Raw genomic sequence first — 18064 nt, forward strand, 5'->3', positions numbered from 1 at the left:
TATAAAACTTGGGAGAGCTTGTTTCTTTCCATATGTTTTGATTTATTATGAGTGACGCTTAATATGTTTTGCTCACATTGCTGTTTCATTTTAGATATCATCAGAGAAAGGTAATCGAAAGTCTTTAGCATGTACGATGGAAACATATTAGTTTGTGATATAATTACGAAAAAATAAAGTGATATAAACTTATACAGTGAAAATTATACAAGTCGTTTTGTCAATGCCTGAAGTGCCCTATTTAACGTAAGAATGAAGATTATCGATTAATATATGAAAGCATATCGAACAATTAATATAGGAAATGTCTTGCCCTTTGAAATAAAGAATAATGCGATTCGAGACGTTGCTGTAAATAGAATGACAAAAAAAGGGCCACGTGTGAATACCTGGATTTGTGTTTTTGCAGATGGATGTGATATGGAAACGGCATAGGATTTCACGTTGTCGTGTTGAACAAGGCGAATTATAGCGCCAAAATCTAGGTTGGTGCCAATATCTAATGTGATAGTCCTTTTTCTATTCGATTTAGTTATCCATCCAACATCTGGTCTAATGTCACCGGGTTTGCCAACTGGTGGATTGAGAGAGATGGCTGTGTCTGGCATGAAAGATTCATCGTTCATCGATTCTGACAGATCACACAACCCTGCCAAATAAAAGAATTGCCTCTTAAATAATGGAAAATTAAGGTACAGTGTTAATCTGTTATATATAAGGGAAAGAAATGAATCGTCCGATTTAAGAAAAATTGTATGAATATTACTCACATTGAAGAGGGGTTGATGGGCTTGGAAGAAGTTTTGAAGTTGCCGTGGCAGTGGAAGGAGGTTCTGCATTATAAAATACGCATCGGATGAAGGAAGTATAAAACGAACGACATCAGTTTATACGATTTATATTCAATATTTTTGATGCAATCTAGAGAGACATCGGCAGAGATATAAAGAGGAAAGGTAGCGGCAAATAAAGATGCGTGGATATGGACGAAAATGTTATCGTTGTTTTATTTGTAGTAAGAAATGTAATATTGATAGAGATATCTTACCTGAAATTCAAAGGAGCTTGCATAAAATGCTTGTGCTAAGCAGAATAGGAGGGGAAGCGGTTACTTAAACATCAGAAGGATTCTGTTTAATGAGGTGCTTAATTTTAAGAATAAATACCGTTTTATTTGATCACTTCATAGGCAGTATGTTGGGAAATGATTTTTTTAGTAGAATTACGTATAGAAGAAAACTCACGTGGACTAGTTGTTGGTAGAGATGATGCTGCCGCTGAAGTGACTGGTGCCGTTGCTGTAGAGATTGGGTCTGCAATGTTATATGAAAGGGAAAATATTTGATAGATAGAATTACTTAAATTTCAATGAAATTGGAAAACGAAGTAAAGGCAATTAATGATTAGAAGTTTCATGTAAACTGCTTACGTTTACAAACTTTTGCAGAGACAGATACCAACATATCTTGTGTTGGATCGATTGGGAAAAGTTCAATTTGTACCACGGTTTGACCATTATGTTGTGGAATGGCAACTGTTCGATCTGGCGAGGATTCCTAATAAATGAAAGTTAAAATAAACTGAAATAAACTTGAACAGCAAGAAAAGAGTGACAAATATACAGTTCGTCATTCAATAAGTAAAAGTGTCCCATTATAGTGGGGCTTGACATAACAATAGAAGTACCTTTTATTATAGCATCATAATGTTGAAATATCTATAAAACTTGGGAGAGCTTGTTTCTTTCCATATGTTTTGATTTATTATGAGTGACGCTTAATATGTTTTGCTCACATTGCTGTTTCATTTTAGATATCATCAGAGAAAGGTAATCGAAAGTCTTTAGCATGTACGATGGAAAAATATTAGTTTGTAATAGAATTACGAAAAAATAAAGTGATATAAACTTATACAGTGAAAATTATACAAGTCGTTTTTTCAATGCCTGAAGTGCCCTATTTAACGTAAGAATGAAGATTATCGATTAATATATGAAAGCATATCGAACAATTAATATAGGAAATGTCTTGCCCTTGAAATAAAGAATAATGCGATTCGAGACGTTGCTGTAAATAGAATGACAAAAAAAAAGGGCCACGTGTGAATACCTGGATTTGTGTTTTTGCAGATGGATGTGATATGGAAACGGCATAGGATTTCACGTTGTCGTGTTGAACAAGGCGAATTATAGCGCCAAAATCTAGGTTGGTGCCAATATCTAATGTGATAGTCCTTTTTCTATTCGATTTAGTTATCCATCCAACATCTGGTCTAATGTCACCGGGTTTGCCAACTGGTGGATTGAGAGAGATGGCTGTGTCTGGCATGAAAGATTCATCGTTCATCGATTCTGACAGATCACACAACCCTGCCAAATAAAAGAATTGCCTCTTAAATAATGGAAAATTAAGGTACAGTGTTAATCTGTTATATATAAGGGAAAGAAATGAATCGTCCGATTTAAGAAAAATTGTATGAATATTACTCACATTGAAGAGGGGTTGATGGGCTTGGAAGAAGTTTTGAAGTTGCCGTGGCAGTGGAAGGAGGTTCTGCATTATAAAATACGCATCGGATGAAGGAAGTATAAAACGAACGACATCAGTTTATACGATTTATATTCAATATTTTTGATGCAATCTAGAGAGACATCGGCAGAGATATAAAGAGGAAAGGTAGCGGCAAATAAAGATGCGTGGATATGGACGAAAATGTTATCGTTGTTTTATTTGTAGTAAGAAATGTAATATTGATAGAGATATCTTACCTGAAATTCAAAGGAGCTTGCATAAAATGCTTGTGCTAAGCAGAATAGGAGGGGAAGCGGTTACTTAAACATCAGAAGGATTCTGTTTAATGAGGTGCTTAATTTTAAGAATAAATACCGTTTTATTTGATCACTTCATAGGCAGTATGTTGGGAAATGATTTTTTTAGTAGAATTACGTATAGAAGAAAACTCACGTGGACTAGTTGTTGGTAGAGATGATGCTGCCGCTGAAGTGACTGGTGCCGTTGCTGTAGAGATTGGGTCTGCAATGTTATATGAAAGGGAAAATATTTGATAGATAGAATTACTTAAATTTCAATGAAATTGGAAAACGAAGTAAAGGCAATTAATGATTAGAAGTTTCATGTAAACTGCTTACGTTTACAAACTTTTGCAGAGACAGATACCAACATATCTTGTGTTGGATCGATTGGGAAAAGTTCAATTTGTACCACGGTTTGACCATTATGTTGTGGAATGGCAACTGTTCGATCTGGCGAGGATTCCTAATAAATGAAAGTTAAAATAAACTGAAATAAACTTGAACAGCAAGAAAAGAGTGACAATTATACAGTTCGTCATTCAATAAGTAAAAGTGTCCCATTATAGTGGGGCTTGACATAACAATAGAAGTACCTTTTATTATAGCATCATAATGTTGAAATATCTATAAAACTTGGGAGAGCTTGTTTCTTTCCATATGTTTTGATTTATTATGAGTGACGCTTAATATGTTTTGCTCACATTGCTGTTTCATTTTAGATATCATCAGAGAAAGGTAATCGAAAGTCTTTAGCATGTACGATGGAAACATATTAGTTTGTGATATAATTACGAAAAAATAAAGTGATATAAACTTATACAGTGAAAATTATACAAGTCGTTTTGTCAATGCCTGAAGTGCCCTATTTAACGTAAGAATGAAGATTATCGATTAATATATGAAAGCATATCGAACAATTAATATAGGAAATGTCTTGCCCTTTGAAATAAAGAATAATGCGATTCGAGACGTTGCTGTAAATAGAATGACAAAAAAAGGGCCACGTGTGAATACCTGGATTTGTGTTTTTGCAGATGGATGTGATATGGAAACGGCATAGGATTTCACGTTGTCGTGTTGAACAAGGCGAATTATAGCGCCAAAATCTAGGTTGGTGCCAATATCTAATGTGATAGTCCTTTTTCTATTCGATTTAGTTATCCATCCAACATCTGGTCTAATGTCACCGGGTTTGCCAACTGGTGGATTGAGAGAGATGGCTGTGTCTGGCATGAAAGATTCATCGTTCATCGATTCTGACAGATCACACAACCCTGCCAAATAAAAGAATTGCCTCTTAAATAATGGAAAATTAAGGTACAGTGTTAATCTGTTATATATAAGGGAAAGAAATGAATCGTCCGATTTAAGAAAAATTGTATGAATATTACTCACATTGAAGAGGGGTTGATGGGCTTGGAAGAAGTTTTGAAGTTGCCGTGGCAGTGGAAGGAGGTTCTGCATTATAAAATACGCATCGGATGAAGGAAGTATAAAACGAACGACATCAGTTTATACGATTTATATTCAATATTTTTGATGCAATCTAGAGAGACATCGGCAGAGATATAAAGAGGAAAGGTAGCGGCAAATAAAGATGCGTGGATATGGACGAAAATGTTATCGTTGTTTTATTTGTAGTAAGAAATGTAATATTGATAGAGATATCTTACCTGAAATTCAAAGGAGTTTGCATAAAATGCTTGTGCTAAGCAGAATAGGAGGGGAAGCGGTTACTTAAACATCAGAAGGATTCTGTTTAATGAGGTGCTTAATTTTAAGAAAAAATACCGTTTTATTTGATCACTTCATAGGCAGTATGTTGGGAAATGATTTTTTTAGTAGAATTACGTATAGAAGAAAACTCACGTGGACTAGTTGTTGGTAGAGATGAAGCTGCTGCTGAAGTGACTGGTGCCGTTGCTGTAGAGATTGGGTCTGCAATGTTATATGAAAGGGAAAATATTTGATAGATAGAATTACTTAAATTTCAATGAAATTGGAAAACGAAGTAAAGGCAATTAATGATTAGAAGTTTCATGTAAACCGCTTACGTTTACAAACTTTTGCAGAGACAGATACCAACATATCTTGTGTTGGATCGATTGGGAAAAGTTCAATTTGTACCACGCTTTCACCATTATGTTGTGGAATGGCAACTGTTCGATCTGGCGAGGATTCCTAATAAATGAAAGTTAAAATAAACTGAAATAAACTTGAACAGCAAGAAAAGAGTGAAGATTATACAGTTGGTCTTTTCAATAACTGAAAGTATCCCATTATAGAGGGGTTTGACGAAACAATAGAAATACCTATCATTATAGCATCATAATGTTGAAATATCTATAAAACTGGGGAGAGCTTGTTTCTTTTCATATGTTTTGATTTATTATGAGAAACGCATAATATGTTTTGCTCACATTGCTGTTTCATTTTAGATTTCATCAAAGAAAGGTAATCGAAAGTCTTTAGCATGTACGATGGGAAAAAAATTAGTTTGTAATAGAATTACGAAAGAAATAAAGTGATATAAACTTATACGGTGAAAATTATACAAGTCGTTTTTTCAATGCCTGAAGTGCCCTATTTAACGTAAGAATGAAGATTATCGATTAATATATGAAAGCATATCGAACAATTAATATAGGAAATGTCTTGCGCTTTGAAATAGAGAATTATGCGATTCGAGACGTTGCTGTAAATAGAATGACAAAGAAAGGGCCACGAGTGAATACCTGGATTTGTGTTTTTGCAGATGGATGTGATATGGAAACGGTATAGGATTTCACGTTGTCGTGTTGAACAAGGCGAATTATAGCGCCAAAATCTAGGTTGGTGCCAATATCTAATGTGATAGTCCTTTTTCTATTCGATTTAGTTATCCATCCAACATCTGGTCTAATGTCACCGGGTTTGCCAACTGGTGGATTGAGAGAGATGGCTGTGTCTGGCATGAAAGATTCATCGTTCATCGATTCTGACAGATCACACAACACTGAAAAATGAAAGAATTGCCTCTTAAATAATGGAAAATTAAGGTACAGTGTTAATCTGTTATATATAAGGGAAAGAAATGAATCGTCCGATTTAAGAAAAATTGTATGACTATTACTCACATTGAAGAGGGGTTGATGGGCTTGGAAAAAGTTTTGAAGTTGCCATGGCAGTGGAAGCAGGTTCTGCATTATAAAATACGCATCGGATGAAGGAAGTATAAAACGAACGACATCAGTTTATACGATTTATATTCAATATTTTTGATGCAAACGAGATACACATTTGAAGTGATATAAAGAGAAAAATGAGCGACAAATAAATATTTGTTGATGTGAGAATTCAGAATTCCTGTTCAGATTTGAGAATCTAAAAGAATATTGTTTGAATTGGCGAAGTTCCTTTTTGATGATGAAATATTTGTATAAAATATATTGAAAATGCCATGTAGAGGGCATATGTGGACATCCGTCCTGTGAATGATGCACTGATATAGACAATTGTGATATGTAGAAGTGGAACCCTTAGAATTGAGGAACAAATTCTGTGGGGAATTGAGGTTGGGCTCTGTCAATATAATGAGATCTCAGTAACTCCCTAAGGGAATACATCTTAATGACACTTTTGGAAACATGAACATTCTAGGTGCAACGATCGAGATAATTTTGTTTTTATGGTTGGGAAATGAACGTGAATTAAAACTTTTCTCAACCTTAATATCATACAAACTTTTACGAATATTGTGGAAATGACAAATTGGTGTTGGTCATATCAATTCTTCAATGTAATTATTATATGCGCAAAAGATCTGACTATATAAATCGGTTTCCCTCAGTCATTGAAAAGGAATGCACCCGAAAAATTTGGCAACACCTAATAAGAAAGATTTAGAAAATTTCTGTGAGAGTAGTTTCAAATTGCTGAATGTGCAGCTTTTTTGAGAAACTTGTGTTAATTTTCTTTTGTAGTGATAGTTGTATATTCTTTTCTACTCGAGCACAAGGCCAGAAATTTTTGGAGTTGGGGTCAGTCGATTAGATCAAGCCCAGTACGCAACTGGTACTTAATTTATCGACCCCAAAAGGATGAAAGACTAAATCGATCTCGACGGAATTTGAACTCAGAACGTAAAGACAGATGAAATACCGCTAAGCATTTCGTCCGGCATGCTAACATTTCTGCCAGATCGCCGCCTTATGATGTTTGTATATTGAATGAACAATCCGCGTTTGATCAGTACATTAGAAACAATATTAGGAAATTTTTATTTTTGGGGTACTAATATTTATAAGAAAACTCACGTGGACTAGTTCTTTGTACACTCGATGGAAGTGGTGATGTGACTGTTGGCATTACTGTTGAGATAGGCTCTGCAATATAAAATGAAATGCAAAGCACACGATAGAAAAAAGAGCTGCATTTCGACGACATTGTTAATAAAATTCTCTCAGCTGGAGAATATAACTTGTTACAGATCATTGTGTTTTATTTCTAAATATGAATCTGTAGTACGTACGTTTACAGAGTTTTGCAGATACAGTTACTAACATGTCTTCATTTGGTTTCAATGGACGTAGTACAATTGTTACAGTTGTCTGTCCATTGCCTTGTGGGATGTTAACCATTTTATCTGGACTGAACGTCTAACAAATGAAATGGATTTTATTACACTAAAACGTAGTTCATACATGTTTCATGCAAATGTTTCATTTATAAGTATCCGCAGTTTCGATTAATCGAATAAATTATTGTCGAGTGAGTACAGCAATAGAATATATCTTTGAAACAATGAATAATAAGATTTAAAACGTTCAGTGATTATAGCGAAAAAAGAACTACTTGTGTCTACCTTGAATGTATTATTTGCAATAGGACTTGATAACAAAATGGTATACATTTTCACATTGACATGTTGAATAAGGCGAATTATAGCGCCAGCATCTAGATTTGGGCCAATATCTAACGTGATAAACCTCTCCCTTTTCGAATTAGTTATCCATCCAACATCTGGTCTGATGTCACCGGGATTGCCAACTGGTGGATTGAGAGAGATGGCTGTGTCTGGCATGAAAGATTCATCGTTCATCGATTCTGACAGATCACACAACCCTGCCAAATAAAAGAATTGCCTCTTAAATAATGGAAAATTAAGGTACAGTGTTAATCTGTTATATATAAGGGAAAGAAATGAATCGTCCGATTTAAGAAAAATTGTATGAATATTACTCACATTGACGAGGGGTTGATGGGCTTGGAAGAAGTTTTGAAGTTGCCGTGGCAGTGGAAGGAGGTTCTGCATTATAAAATACGCATCGGATGAAGGAAGTATAAAACGAACGACATCAGTTTATACGATTTATATTCAATATTTTTGATGCAATCTAGAGAGACATCGGCAGAGATATAAAGAGGAAAGGTAGCGGCAAATAAAGATGCGTGGATATGGACGAAAATGTTATCGTTGTTTTATTTGTAGTAAGAAATGTAATATTGATAGAGATATCTTACATGAAATTCAAAGGAGTTTGCATAAAATGCCTGTGCTAAGCAGAATACGGGAGAAAGGAATTACTTAAACATCAAAAGGATTCCGTTTAATGAGGTGATTAATTTTCAGACAAATTCAGTATATAAGGTAAGGTTTAGTGATTTTCTACAGATTGAGAATTAATAATCCATGTTTAGATGAAAACAACGAAAGCAATGTTGTTTGGAATAGTGAACGTCGTTTCGGATGTAGAAATATTTGTGTAAAATATTTTGGAAATGCTGTGTAGAGAGCATATGTGAACATGCGTACGATGAACGATGCACCGATCTAGTAATGGTGCGAAGTAGCAGCTGCATTGTATGAAGATTTTGGTTGTCAGTTCAACAACGGGAAATGACAGTAACATCCTAACAGAATGTAACCCAATAATATTGCTGAAAATATAACATTTACAGCAGTTCTGAAGGAAAAGTAAAATTAGAATTTTCTCAACCTTAGCATCTTACAAAAGATTGCGGTCATTGTGCAAAGGAGAAGCTGGTGTTGATCCGATTCATTGTTCAATGAAATTATTAATTGCTCAAAAGATCTGAGAACATGATTCTTTTTCTAATTGTCGTAAAAATACTTTGAGATTGATGAATTTAGCAATACTTGGTACTAAAGAGTGAGAAAAATCCGCGAGATTTGTGTTGTTGTTTATGAATGGTCAGTGGTTTTCTGAAAGAAAATTATTCTCCTTTGCAGTGATTAATGTATATTGAATGAACATGCTGCGTTCGATTACCTCATAGGAATTATGTTTGGAAAATAATATCTTTTAGTACAATTACGTATAGAATAAAACTCACGTGGACGAGTAGTTGGTAGTGTTGATGCAGTTGCTGAAGTGACTGGTGCCGTTGTTGTTGAGATAGGGTCTGCAATATTAAATGGAGTGCAAAATATTTGATAGATAGAATTACTTGAATTTCGATGAAATTATAAAGATATTGCATCCATTAGAAAATGAAGTAAAGGCAATGAAAGATTGAAAGTTTCATGTAAACTACTTACGTTTACAGAGTTTTGCAGAGAGAGATACCAACATATCTTGGGTTGGATCGGTTGGTAAAAGTTCAATTTGTACCACGGTTTGACCATTATATTGTGGAATGGCAACTGGTCGGTCTGGTGTGGATTCCTAATAAATGAAATGTAAAATAAACTGAAATAAGCTTGAACAGCAACAAAATTATGAAAAGTATACAGTTCGTCTCTTCAATAACTGAAAATGCCCTATTAAATGTAAGAATGAATATTATCGATTAATTTATCGACGTATATGGAACAATTACTATAGGAAATGTGATGAATTTTGAAAGAGTGAATGATCTGATTCGACACGTTGCTGTAAATAAAATGAAAAAGAAAAGGGCCACGAGTGAATACCTGGATTTGTGTTTTTGCAGAAGGATGTGATATGAAAACGGTATAGGATTTCACATTGTCGTGTTGAACAAGGCGAATTATAGCGCCAAAAAATAGGTTGGTGCCAATATCTAATGTGATAGTCCTTTTTCTATTCGATTTAGTTATCCATCCAACATCTGGTCTAATGTCACCGGGTTTGCCAACTGGTGGATTGAGAGAGATGGCTGTGTCTGGCATGAAAGATTCATCGTTCATCGATTCTGACAGATCACACAACCCTGCCAAATAAAAGAATTGCCACTTAAATAATGGAAAATTAAGGTACAGTGTTAATCTGTTATATATAAGGGAAAGAAATGAATCGTCCGATTTAAGAAAAATTGTATGAATATTACTCACATTGAAGAGGGGTTGATGGGCTTGGAAGAAGTTTTGAAGTTGCCGTGGCAGTGGAAGGAGGTTCTGCATTATAAAATACGCATCGGATGAAGGAAGTATAAAACGAACGACATCAGTTTATACGATATATATTCAATATTTTTGATGCAATCTAGAGAGACATCGGCAGAGATATAAAGAGGAAAGGTAGCGGCAAATAAAGATGCGAGGATATGGACGAAAACGTTATCGTTGTTTTATTTGTAGTAAGAAATGTAATATTGATAGAGATATCTTACCTGAAATTCAAAGGAGTTTGCATAAAATGCTTGTGTTAAGCAGAATAGGAGGGGAAGCGGTTACTTAAACATCAGAAGTATTCTGTTTAATGAGGTGCTTAATTTTAAGAAAAAGTATATAACGTTTGGTGTTATTCAATAGATTGTGAATTAATAATCCATGTTTAGATGAAGACAAGGAAAGAAATGTTGTTTGGATAGGTGAAAGTCCTTTTGGATGAAGAAATATTTGTAAAATATTTTGGAAATGCTGTGTAGAGGGCACATTGTGATCATCCGTACGGTGATCGGTGCTCCGATGTAGGCATTGTGAAAAATATCAGTGAAGCGATAAGAGTTGAATAAATTGACAGCTGAATTCTATGAGAATTTAGGCAGTCAGTTTAACAAAAGTACTTCATAACAAAACTTAACGCAATAACATCGGCGGAAATATGAAATTTACAGCAGTTCTGAAGTAAATTCGCTTATTGTAATGTATAGGAAAGAAATGAAAATTTAGAATTTCGTCAACCGTAGCTTCTTACGAACGATTGCATCCATTGCATTGTGCAAAAGAGAAACTGATGTTGATCCAATTCATTGTTCAATGAAATTATTATATGTGCAAGAGACCTGATCACATGATTCGCTTTCTAATTATCGTGAAAATAGATTGAGTCTGATCAATTTAGCAATACTTGATTGAGAAAAATCAGCGAGACCTCTGTTATTTTTTAGGAATATGCTGTATTTTTCTGAAAGAAATTATTCTGTTTTGCAGTGATTAATGTATATTGAATGAACATGCTGCGTTCGATCACTTCATAGGAATTATGTTTGGAAAATAATATCTTTTAGTACAATTACGTATAGAATAAAACTCACGTGGACGAGTAGTTGGTAGAGTTGATGCAGTTGCTGAAGTGACTGGTGCCGTTGTTGTTGAGATAGGGTCTGCAATATTAAATGGAGTGCAAATTATTCGATAGATAGAATTACTTGAATTTCGATGAAATTATAAAGATATTGCATCCATTAGAAAACGAAGTAAAGGCAATGAAAGATTGAAAGTTTCATGTAAACTACTTACGTTTACAGAGTTTTGCAGAGAGAGATACCAACATATCTTGGGTTGGATCGATTGGAGAAAGCTCAATTTGTACCGTGGTTTGACCATTATGTTGTGGAATGGCAACTGGTCGATCTGGAGTTGATTCCTAATAAATGAAATGAAACCTTAAGCTGAAATAACCTCGATGAGTAGGAAAAGCGTGAAAATTATACAGTTCGTCTTTTTAAGGATTGAAAGTGCTCTATTATATCTACGGTTGAATATTATTCATGAATTTAGCAAAATATATCGATCGATTCAGTTAGGAAAAGTTTGGGCTTTGATACAGTGTATTGAGTACTTCGACATGTTTCCGTGATTAGAATGAAAAAAAAGAGCCACTACTGAATACCTGGATTTGTCTTTTTGCAGAAGGATGTGATATGAAAACTGTATAGGACTTCACATTCTCGTGTCGAACAAGGCGAATTGAACCTCCAACATCTAAGTTGGGGCCAATATCTAATGTGATAATCCTTGTGTCATTCGTATTAGTTCTCCATCCAAAATAGGGTCTGATGTCACCGGGATTGCCAACTGACGGCTGGAGTGAGATGGCAGTGTCTGGGATGAAAGATTCATCGTTCATCGCTTCTAATTGATCACACAACCCTGTCAAATAAAGCAATTCTCATAGAATGGGAAATTAAGTTAAAGCGTAATTATGTTGTCTATGGTTAAGAAAGCAAGCGGTAGATATCCCTAAAACTGTGAACTTGTAACTCACATTGACTCGTCGTTGATATCCTTGAAAAGACTCCCGAAGTTACAGGTGCCATTGTAGTGCTTGTAGTTTCTACAATATAAAAGTACGTTCCGTCAACAAAATCTTATATGTAACTGTATTTACTAATTTTTGCGGCATTGAAATGAAGAAAAGTTTATACTTTGCAACAAAAATTACAAGGTTGATGCATATTCAATCGTACGCTCTAAATTTAAATGATTACCTCTTTTGTGTGCTAGCCAAGATATCAAATTTCTGGAGTATGTATGATTTTTCTACCTCTGATTGTTTCTATGCAACAACTTAATTATATAAGGCGAATGTTTACAAAAACTTGTTTGGGTTTTACTCTTGTGTAGCCCACCTGTATATTGCCTTCTCTATTAATTAATTATACATTAAGGTAGAAAATCTTTGGTATGGATGGAATGTTTATTTAAATAACATGAGTTTATATCTTCTCTCCACCTCTATACTCCTTATAAGGACTGATTTATAACTTATTTGAGAAAGTTTCGGTCTGTGGAGGCATATGGCCTTGAGGTTAGAGCAGCGGATTCGTGGTCGGGGGATGACGGGTTCAAATCTCAGACTGTGTGATGTGTGCATATGGTTACAAACGAAGCACCTAAGTTCCACGCGGCTCCGCAGAAGGTAATGGCGAACTTCCGTTGACTCTTTCGCCACGACTTTCTCTCACTCTTGTATCTAGCAGCTCACCTGTGACGGACCGGCATCCCGTCCAGGCGGAAAACCTATACGCCAATATAACTTGGAAACCGGGCCTTATGATCCAGGCATGGACCGAGAAGGAACATACAACAACAAAAACATAGTTTTGGTATACTCAAAAATTTGCTTTGATTACATTGAAAATGTGGAGTACGGAGACAATGAATGTAAAAATATTATTTTATTCATCAATGATTATTTTGGAAGAATGTTTCCCTTACCTGTAGCATAAGTTGGTCGCTGTGTGATGGTAGATATTGTGAAGACCAATCTTGTTGCTGGTTTTTGAACATTTGTTGAAACTTCTAGTGTACTGACTACTGTTGAATAAGATGGGATAACTGAAATGAAAATGAATACATTTGAAAAGTGATACAGAAATACCTCGCTTTACAGAAATAATGCGTTCCTGAAATATTCTGGTCGTAATGCAATCCTAATGTGCAATTAATTTCCCTGCAGATTTTCGTGTTATCAAGTGAGATTACGTCCGTGCGTACGTTTTCGAAAAGACAAAACAGCATAAGAAATCAACAGAGAACAAGCAACACAGTTACATTTATTCATGAAAATACTAATTTCTAAACACTCACAATATGACACATTGGGTTGGTGCATAATTACTGCAGCTTTTTCTCAACGAATTTTATTCAACAAAAACAATAACAACATGTAACAAAAACATCTTAAAATGATTATTCCGGAGCATATTCACCATCTACTTCAATTACTGCTTGGCAGACAGTCAACCCAATACATACATGAAGTACATACAATATAGATACATAAAAAACACGAAAATGTATTAGGAATGTATTAGGAAATTAATTCGTTAGGTGACTCGGTACATTGTCCTCTTAAAAGTTTCAAACCAGCCTTTTTAATTAGAAGGGATTTTAATTAGAAGTTTCACCTTATTTCTGCAAATCGGAAGATAAACTTTTGGCATTTTAAAAAATTATCATCATGTTTATCGGTACTTTACGCCGACCCATAACATTCAAGAGTCATTCCGTCTTAAGTGTTGCATTGTCAAGTGGCACTCCGTCGGTTACGACGACGTGAGTTCCAGTTGATCCGATCAACGGAACAGCCTGCTCGTGAAATTAACGTGCAAGTGACTGAGCACTCCACAGACATGTGTTCCTTTAATGTAGTTCTCGAGGAGATTCAGCGTGACAGAGTATGACAAGGCTGGCCCTTCGAAATACAGGTTTCTTCCTGTTTCTGTTGAAACCTGCTCAGCTAATACCTCAACGTTTCCTCTTCCCATTAAGTTTAGTTATAGAAAGGCATATTCTCCCGCTACCAACCTAGCAATTCATTACGAAATACGTCTGAGTAAATACCAATTTATGTCAAAAACTTTCTAGTTGTGTATTTAATTCATTACACGTACATCTATGCATACATCTACAATGTGCTACTGAAACAGTTTTAAAAACACAACATAAATGGTTTGATACAACACTCAGAAATCTACTAAGAATGATTAAATTTTTATGTACAAATAATATTTTATTGGTAAGTGTCCCTCAAATGCATACTTTTTCTACCATCAATAAAATATAATTATTGATAAAATTCCTACCACAATCATGTTCATCAGATCCAGAAAAACAGTCCATATTTCCATCACATATCTTGGTTTTATTTATACAATGACCATCTTCGCATTGGAACTCGTCTTCATGGCATTTACAGGTATCACATGTCATGTTTCCACTTTTACAAGTGCTATAAAAATAAATAAAAACAATAAAATTGTCCCAAATTAGTTTAATTATATAACAAATAAAATATTACATCTCATGAAGCTAATTAGTGCAAGACATATTTCTAGGTATGAGGTAACACGAAAAAACAAAAAAACAAATTCATTGAAATTCATTAAAAAAAAGACTTCTGTCCGTAAGAAAATATTTTACTTTAATCAGTTAAAAAAAAAGTAAGTCTCCGTATTCTTTATAACTATTTGATATATATATACATATATATATATATATATATATATATATATATATATATATATGACTATGTGTTTCTTTGTGTCTGTGTTTGTCCTCCATCACTGACTGATAGCCAGTGTTGATGTGTTTGCGTCCCTGTAACTTAGCTTTACAGGAAACCGATAGAATAAGTAGTAGGTTTTACAAAAAATAATAAGTACTGGGTTCGATATGTTTTCGAGGCGGTGCCCCAGCATGGCCGCAGTCTAAAGATTGAAAAAAAAGGACTGATAAATGATATGATTGAGATAAGGTTAAAAACTTACCAATTTTTGCAAGAAGCTACGAAAATTTTAGTTCCTGATGGATACAGTTTTCCTTCATATAAACAAGGGCAACTTTCTTCAGGAATACATTTTCCTCCTGCAGTTTGAATAAAATACCATTACAAAATATTGCTAAAACACATCATCATTGTAAGTGCACATTTATATACGTGACTATGTTTGCATGCAAACATATAAGTATATTCAGGTGACAAAATAAATGTTATATGAATATATTTGGTGACGCAAAGAGGGAAATTAAAACTCAATACGTGAGTGTATATATATATATATATATATATATATATATATATATACACACACAACAAACATCAGCGATCTGACTGTCGCCTGAACACTTCACAAGAGTTACCAGTTAGTCTTTTACACCTACCAGGCTCGTTCGTACTAACCCGAGTTGCTGGATAACTGTTCGTTCCTTTAAGAATATTGTAGAACGGAAAATTTTCATAGGTTGGAATTTAAATCCTAATCTCTAAGAAAGCATTGAATTTGAATTACTCGGGCTGTAACTTCTGAGCCCGGGTCAGGCGCGTGTGAACGATGTCGAGAGAACGTCTGCTACGAATGGTATTTTTTGACACAGTGCACCTCTAAGACGACCGCCAGATGTTGAACGAAAACAAATGAACTGCGACCGGTCTCAATAAAAGGAGCCCGAGTTATTGGCTGCAATTACATACTTGAAGTCTGTGTTGGCAGAAATTAAATCAGCTGAAAACACACGTTCACTTTACTAAATTTAGTAGAGAGAGAGGTGGGTGGGGAGTTCTTTTGAATTCAGTACAGTCAACTCATTGAAATTTCATTACAAAATATTTTTCTTTTTCTATTTATTTCTTCTTTTCTTTTTCCATTGTCTATCTGTCAACATATTTGTAAATAAACACATTTTCTCACAAGGGCTGGTGACCTTTTAAAGGCGTCAATTTTTAGGAAGTAGGATGGAAGAAATAAGAAAAGCTGGGAGGTTGCGGTCATCAATGAAAAATAAAAAAGAGTTCAAAGTCCTGTGAAAAGGTATATTCTTATTTCTTTATTGCCCACAAGGGGCTAAACATAGAGGGGACAAACAAGGACAGTTAAAGAGATTAAGTCGATTACATCGACCCAGTGCGTAACTGGTACTTAATTTATCGACCCGAAAGGTAAAATCGACCTCGGCGGAATTTGAACACAAAACGTAACGGCAGACGAAATACCCCTAAGCACTTCGCCCGGCGTGAAAACGTTTCTGCCAGTTCGCCGCCTTCGAAAAAGTATATTCTTTTACACTGTATAGCCAAGTCCTTTATTCTGTGTAATTCTATGTTTCGCACGAACAAATTAATATTTAATGTTTGTTCATGCAAAACATACTTTCAATGAGTTGACCGCATTGAATTGAAAAGAACCTCTCCCCCGCTCTCTCTCTATCCTTTCCCCATCCTTTATCATTATGTTTTTCTCTTCTTTCTTGATTGTTCTGAAACCTCTCCCTCCATCTATCCGCCCATCACTTTACTTTTCTCTCTCTCTCTCTCTCTCTCTCCCTCTCCCCCCTCTCTCTCTCCCTCTCTCTCTCTCTCTCTCCCTTTCCCCCCCCAAAAATAACAAAAATCAAAACAAAAACAATATTCTCCTCTTCTAAACAAAATAAGACAAAAACATCCGATTCATGTAAATGAATAACGAAACGTTCTGTTCTTATCATTTTGATTTTGTCTTGACGAATTCCAAAACGAACGAAAGCGTAAATAAAGGATTACCCAAAATCCTAACTCACTCCTTTTTCTCAATATACAATACTTGTACACCACTTCAAATTCAAACACTCTATACATATATATATATATATATGTATGTATGAGAGGTATTGGTATCCAGAAGACCCAACGTGGCAGTGGTATGGAAGGACCGTAGTTTAACTCTCGATTCGATAACGATTACGAGTGAGGAGTCTAATGCGAGTCTTGTATGAGGGCGCGCGCGCGTGTGTACATACACATACCTCTCGATCTCTCTCTCTATATATATATGTGTGTTTGTGTGCATGTATATATATATATATATATATATATATATATATATATAGTGGAACCTCGTTTTACGAACACTTCTCATCACGATTAAATCGGTTTACGAACAATTTTTCGGACATAGAACGTCTCGGGTGACGAAGGGTATTTCGGATAACGAACAGTCAAGCTTGCAACAGCAGTTGGCGACAAACTAGGTGTATTAGCAGGGGAGCGTCAGTTGCTATGAAGCTTTCGTTCAGTTTCGATTCCAGCTGGAATTCGCCGTGCCCTCTCTTGAATTTCCTATGAAAATTAGTTTCGGTTTATAAAAATATCGGGTGACGACGGTGTTCAGGAACGAATTAACTTCATAAAACGAGGTTCCACTGTATATATATATAAATTCACTATTTTTGACATTTGAAATTAAAAATCATTAAAATTTTCTGCACGGAAAACAGTATAAATAATATGAAATGGTTGCGTATTCTCATACCATCTTCAACTTGACCAAGTGGACAGTGGCATCCCTCTGTACAATATGTAGAATTTTCTTCATGTGCTATCCAAAGATCTTTACAAGTTCGAGGGTTAGCTGGACCACATTCTCGGTAAACTTTGGGCTCTTCGCACATCACAGCTATAATAGATACGGAAATGTTTTCGTCAATATGTGCTTTAATACAAGTAATTTATTTGAAATTTGTATTTTGATGAATAAGCTCATTGCAAAAAATTATGGAAACATCATCTTTATGTATATATAATCATTTGTGGAAGTCGTTCGACAAAAGTTGAATTTTCATACGCTGTCTTCGACAGGAGAGTG

General features: G+C 35.0%; 1 protein-coding gene across 1 annotated transcript in view; it reads right to left on the bottom strand.

The window, feature by feature from the left end:
* LOC128247133 (uncharacterized) overlaps window positions 1-18064 on the bottom strand; it is a 102175-nt gene that overhangs the window by 35509 nt on the left and 48602 nt on the right. The window contains exons 25-54 of the mRNA XM_089348304.1: window positions 17732-17875; window positions 15215-15311; window positions 14531-14676; window positions 13161-13280; window positions 12208-12276; window positions 11833-12092; window positions 11460-11586; window positions 11255-11323; window positions 10110-10172; window positions 9729-9988; window positions 9354-9480; window positions 9149-9217; window positions 8037-8099; window positions 7656-7915; window positions 7323-7449; window positions 7108-7176; window positions 5929-5991; window positions 5548-5807; window positions 4867-4993; window positions 4682-4750; window positions 4208-4270; window positions 3827-4086; window positions 3149-3275; window positions 2964-3032; window positions 2490-2552; window positions 2109-2368; window positions 1430-1556; window positions 1245-1313; window positions 771-833; window positions 390-649 (exon numbers count right to left, since the gene is read on the bottom strand). Coding sequence (XP_089204430.1) covers window positions 390-649; window positions 771-833; window positions 1245-1313; window positions 1430-1556; window positions 2109-2368; window positions 2490-2552; window positions 2964-3032; window positions 3149-3275; window positions 3827-4086; window positions 4208-4270; window positions 4682-4750; window positions 4867-4993; window positions 5548-5807; window positions 5929-5991; window positions 7108-7176; window positions 7323-7449; window positions 7656-7915; window positions 8037-8099; window positions 9149-9217; window positions 9354-9480; window positions 9729-9988; window positions 10110-10172; window positions 11255-11323; window positions 11460-11586; window positions 11833-12092; window positions 12208-12276; window positions 13161-13280; window positions 14531-14676; window positions 15215-15311; window positions 17732-17875 — 3950 coding nt within the window. The remainder of the gene's footprint in view (window positions 1-389; window positions 650-770; window positions 834-1244; window positions 1314-1429; window positions 1557-2108; window positions 2369-2489; window positions 2553-2963; window positions 3033-3148; window positions 3276-3826; window positions 4087-4207; window positions 4271-4681; window positions 4751-4866; window positions 4994-5547; window positions 5808-5928; window positions 5992-7107; window positions 7177-7322; window positions 7450-7655; window positions 7916-8036; window positions 8100-9148; window positions 9218-9353; window positions 9481-9728; window positions 9989-10109; window positions 10173-11254; window positions 11324-11459; window positions 11587-11832; window positions 12093-12207; window positions 12277-13160; window positions 13281-14530; window positions 14677-15214; window positions 15312-17731; window positions 17876-18064) is intronic.

This window comes from Octopus bimaculoides, chromosome 2 (genome assembly GCF_046866305.1).
Source record: "Octopus bimaculoides isolate indiv1 chromosome 2, ASM4686630v1, whole genome shotgun sequence".
Taxonomy (NCBI): domain Eukaryota; kingdom Metazoa; phylum Mollusca; class Cephalopoda; order Octopoda; family Octopodidae; genus Octopus; species Octopus bimaculoides.